Source organism: Penaeus vannamei, chromosome 2 (genome assembly GCF_042767895.1).
Source record: "Penaeus vannamei isolate JL-2024 chromosome 2, ASM4276789v1, whole genome shotgun sequence".
In the NCBI taxonomy this organism is placed as follows: Eukaryota; Metazoa; Arthropoda; class Malacostraca; order Decapoda; family Penaeidae; genus Penaeus; species Penaeus vannamei.
The window spans coordinates 6,247,825-6,252,824 of NC_091550.1; the positions used below are offsets into that span (position 1 = coordinate 6,247,825).

Genomic DNA, 5,000 nt, shown 5'->3' on the forward strand with positions numbered 1-5,000 from the left:
GAGAGAGAGGGGAAGGGCGAGTGTTGTAATGAGAGAGAGGGGAAAAGAGGAGGGGTGAATGTTGTAGGGAGAAAGAGAGAGAGATAAGGAAAGGGGAGGGGTGATAGGCATAGAGGGGGGGGGGAAGGGAGAGAGAGGGAGAGGTTAATGGTGGCCTGTAGGGGGGAGAAGGACGAATGTTGCAGGGAGAAAGAGAAAGAGGCAGAGAGCGTGAGTGCTATAGAGAGAGGGGGAAGGGAGAGATAGAGGGTGAATGCAGCAGGGAGTGAGAGGGAAAAGAGGTAGAGAGGGACGTACGAGTGAGCGAGAGGATGCGATCGGTGACCGGGAGAAATGTGAGTGAGAGAGGAAGACAAATGTAAACGCGCGAATGATAGTGACGAGAGAGAAATAAATAAACAGATAGACAAGAGAAGAACCGATAATAACGTGCAATGAGGTATAAGTAAAATGTATTTTCACTGAGCAATTGACTTCTTCCGATGTTCCATTAAATCTAAATTACATATTCAAATGAGATAGGAAAGGCAAATGACCTAAAGAGTCAGCTGATGTTCTTAACCTTTGACCCTTTCGGCATAATTATCCTTGCTTGATTTGGATGTATAATTCTGATAAAGGTATATTAAATTGCATTAATTACATCTCTTGGGTTGTGAAATAATGTGTTATCACTTATGATTTTTTTTCTTCTTCTAAATAGGCTTAAACGAAATTAGTGACATATAAGTACGTTGAGCAAGAAAGGCAAGTTGCAAACCACAATTATTACATGACAAAAGTAATGCAGCTCTTGTCCAGAATTTCCTTGGTATTGTTATTTGTTATTCCTTGGTTTTATTTAAATAATTATTTCCCAAAAATTAAAGAAGTAAAACACGTCACAACTTTCTTACCAAGAGCCCAAGAACCATGAAAGAAAAATGCATAGAACGCATCTGATTGAAGAATCCCTGAATTATATACTAAAGCACATTATCAAAGAAATTCCCGGGAGGATCTTTTACCTGGTCGAAGATGGTTCCTTCGCCGCAGATGAAGGAGAACATCCTGGTGAAGAAGTTCCCTTCGGGGTCCTGGTACGGGTGGCAGATGTGGAAGATGGCGCAGCCGTTGGCCTGGTCGGCGTAGTAGCCGTAGCCCAGGTTGGAGCAGCTGTTGGAAAAGGGCATAGTTGGGAGAGTTAAGTAAAGTGGAGGCAGGTAGACAGGCACATAGACAGACAGGTAGACAGACAACAACACACACACATACGCATAGTATTCGCATCCCAGATTGGAGCAGCTATTGGAGGGGCACGGGGGGAGAGGTCAGTATGGCGGGGGTAAACAGACAGCCAGATAGACAGGCAGGCAGACATACATGCATACTGCACACTGATCCCTGGCAAGAGCTAGGACGGGGTCTGCTTCCGAAGACTTTGATTTTTGGCACACACAGAAGCACGCAAACGATAATAATAATAATAAACACTAAACCCAATATTGTGTGTTTCACTGCCATTTTTCTTTTCTTTTTTTACACTGCATAATTGCACCTATCTCTCTCTCTCTCTCTCTCTCTCTCTCTCTTTCTCTCTCTCTCTCTCTCTCTCTCTCTCTCTCTCTCTCTATCTATCTATCTATCTATCTCTCTCTCTCTCTCTCTCTCTCTCTCTCTCTCTCTCTCTCTCTTACTCTCTCTCTAATTCCATCACCGAAAAAGCAAAGAACTCGTCCGAATCCTCACTCGAAGCCCGTGTTGATGTTCCCGACGATCCTCGAGGCGTTCGACGGGAGTTCGTAGGCGAAGGGGGTGGAGTCTCGCTTCACGAGGCGGGGCAAGGCGGAGGCCACGCCCACCGAAACCACGCCCACTGCAAGAGAAAGCGAACGTCATGGGAGCGGAAGGGTGGGGCTGCCTGTATGCCCTTTCTTCTTGTTAGGGGCGTGGCGGTTCAGCTGAATTGTGACATTAGCTAATCGAAGAGGAAAAGTTGATTTCATTGTTTTGTTTTCCTGTAAAATATTTCGTGGTTGTTTATATGCCTATTTATACACTGATTACCGACACATATATGGGTATGTATACGTCTATATATACATGCATGTGTGTGTATATGCGTGCGTGTGTGTGTGTGTGTGTGTGTATGCGTGCGTGTGTGTGTGTGTGTGTGCGTGCGTGCGTGTGTATGTGTGTGTGTGTGTCTTCACACCTTATTTTGCTTTTCGTTACATACCCAAAAGCAGGACCTTTGCCGCGACCATGATGATGCTGTCACAGGAGATGGGATGAGAGAGATATTTCTAGATACAAAAAACGGGGGAAGGATCCAGTGAAGATGCTGCGCCAGTGGGTGTTCGAGATCGTCTGCCTTCCCGGCGCCCGATCCTGGCTCTTATACCCGGCTGGAGAGAGAGAGGACTGGATTCCGCCAAGGTCTTTAAGGATTTTGAGAAAGAGGTTCCAAGGCGCTTGACCATTTGATCTAATCCTCTATATTTTTTTCTTCAAATCGTCTATACTTTGTGGGTAATCGACATTGTGTTTTTTTTTTTTTTTCTTCTTCTTCTTTCTTTCTTTCTTCCTTCTATCTTTTCCTTCCATCTTATATCCGGCTGAGGTGAGAGGACTGGATTCCGCCAAGGTCTTTAAGGATTTTGAGAAAGAGGTTCCAAGGCGTTTGACCGTTTGATCTAATCCTCTATATATATATATTTTTTTTTTCAAATCGTCTATACTTTGTTGGTAATCGACATTGTGTGTTTTTTTTCTTCTTCTTCTTTCTTTCTTCCTTCTATCTTTTCCTTCCATCTTATACCCGGCTGAGGAGAGAGAGAGGACTGGATTCCGCCAAGGTCCTTGAGGATTTTGAGAAAGAGGTTCCAAGGCGCTTGACCATTTGATCTAATCCTCTATATTTTTTTTTTTCAAATCGTCTATACTTTGTGGGTAATCGACATTGTGTTTTTTTTTTCTTCTTTCTTCCTTTCTTCTATCTTTTCCTTCCATCTTATACCCGGCTGAGGAGAGAGAGAGGACTGGATTCCGCCAAGGTCTTTAAGGATTTTGAGAAAGAGGTTCCAAGGCGTTTGACCGTTTGATCTAATCCTCTATATTTTTTTTTTTTTCAAATCGTCTATACTTTGTGGGTAATCGACATTGTGTTTTTTTTTTTTTTTTTCTTCTTCTTCTTTCTTTCTTTCTTCTATCTTTTCCTTCCATCTTATACCCGGCTGAGGAGAGAGGACGGAATTCTACTATGGTCTTTGAGGATTTTGAGAAAGAGGTTCCAAGGCGCTTGACCATTTGATCTAATCCTCTATATTTTTTTTTTTTTTCAAATCGTCTATACTTTGTGGGTAATCGACATTGTGTGTTTTTTTTCTTCTTCTTTCTTTCTTTCTTCTATCTTTTCCTTCCATCTTATACCCGGCTGGAGAGAGAGAGGACGGAATTCTACTATGGTCTTTGAGGATTTTGAGAAAGAGGTTCTATGGCGTTTGACCATTTGATCTAATCCTCTATATATTTTTTTTTTTTTTCAAATCGTCTATACTTTGTGGGTAATCGATATTGTTTTTTTTTCTTCTTTCTTTCTTTCTTTCTTCTATCTTTTCCTTCCATCTTATACCCGGCTGAGGAGAGAGGACTGGATTCCGCCAAGGTCTTTGAGGATTTTGAGAAAGAGGTTCCAAGGCGCTTGACCATTTGATCTAATCCTCTATATTTTTTTTTTTTTTTTTCAAATCGTCTATACTTTGTGGGTAATCGACATTGTGTTTTTTTTTCTTTCTTTCTTTCTTCTATCTTTTCCTTCCATCTTATACCCGGCTGAGGAGAGAGGACTGGATTCCGCCAAGGTCTTTAAGGATTTTGAGAAAGAGGTTCCAAGGCGTTTGACCATTTGATCTAATCCTCTATATTTTTTTTTTTTTCAAATCGTCTATACTTTGTGGGTAATCGACATTGTGTGTTTTTTTCTTTTTTTCTTTCTTCCTTTCTTCTATCTTTTCCTTCCATCTTATACCCGGCTGAGGAGAGAGGACTGGATTCTGTCAAGGTCTTTAAGGATTTTGAGAAAGAGGTTCCAAGGCGCTTGACCATTTGATCTAATCCTCTCTATTTTTTTTTTTTCCCCCAAATCGTCTATACTTTGTGGGTAATCGACATTGTGTTTTTTTTTTTTTCTTCTTCTTTCTTTCTTCCTTCTATCTTTTTCTTCCATCTTATACCCGGCTGAGGAGAGAGGACGGAATTCTACTGTCTTTAAGGATTTTGAGAAAGAGGTTCCAAGGCGCTTGACCATTTGATCTAATCCTCTATACTTATTCTTTTCTCTCCTTTGTGGATAATCGATATTGTTTTTTCCTTCTATTTTCTATCTTTTCCTTCCATCTTATTCCCAGATGGAGAGAGAGGACTGGATTCTGCCAAGTTCTTTAAGGGTTTCGAGAAAGAGGTTCCAAGAGGCTTGACCACTTAATCTAATCCCCTTTGTGAATAATCGATATTGCTTTGTTTTCTTTTCCTAACATTTTTTTTCCTTCTTCTTTTTCTTCTTCTTCTTCTTGGTCTTTCTTCTTCTTCTTCTTCTTGGTCTTTCTTCTTTTTCTTTTTGGTCTTTCGAAACTTTGGGAAAATTTCTTTTTTTCGTTGTAGGACTTTCAGGGGGAATAGAATAGTCAGTCAACCTGTATTAATTTGATTAAATGTATCAGTGGAATCATTTTATTACGCAAAGTATTAGTCTGTTTGTACTGATCTGACGTAATGCAATACTGTATTATTTTGATGTGATGTAATCTGAGTTAATGTATTAGCATATTAATGAGGTGTATTGTATTAGAATGTATGTTTAATTTTCTTCTTGTTTTTTTTTTCGTTTTCTTTGTCTTGTTTGGTCTTTGAGTGTTTATGATAATCTATTTATTTTGTATTTAAATTTATGATATTTTTAATTCTATACAAGGACCTTCCTTGGTTATCAGCATATTTCAGATAAAAATGTTCCTAAGGAA

At 40.1% G+C, this 5,000-nt stretch overlaps 1 protein-coding gene across 1 annotated transcript in view; it reads right to left on the reverse strand.

Moving 5' to 3' along the window:
* LOC138863819 (U-scoloptoxin(01)-Cw1a-like) overlaps nt 1-2,364 on the reverse strand; it is a 2,949-nt gene extending 585 nt beyond the window's left edge. Inside the window, exons 1-3 of the mRNA XM_070129283.1 lie at nt 2,219-2,364; nt 1,729-1,855; nt 1,008-1,155 (exon numbers count right to left, since the gene is read on the reverse strand). Coding sequence (XP_069985384.1) covers nt 1,008-1,155; nt 1,729-1,855; nt 2,219-2,246 — 303 coding nt within the window. The 5' untranslated portion in view covers nt 2,247-2,364. The remainder of the gene's footprint in view (nt 1-1,007; nt 1,156-1,728; nt 1,856-2,218) is intronic.
* Between the last annotated feature and the right edge of the window lie 2,636 nt (nt 2,365-5,000).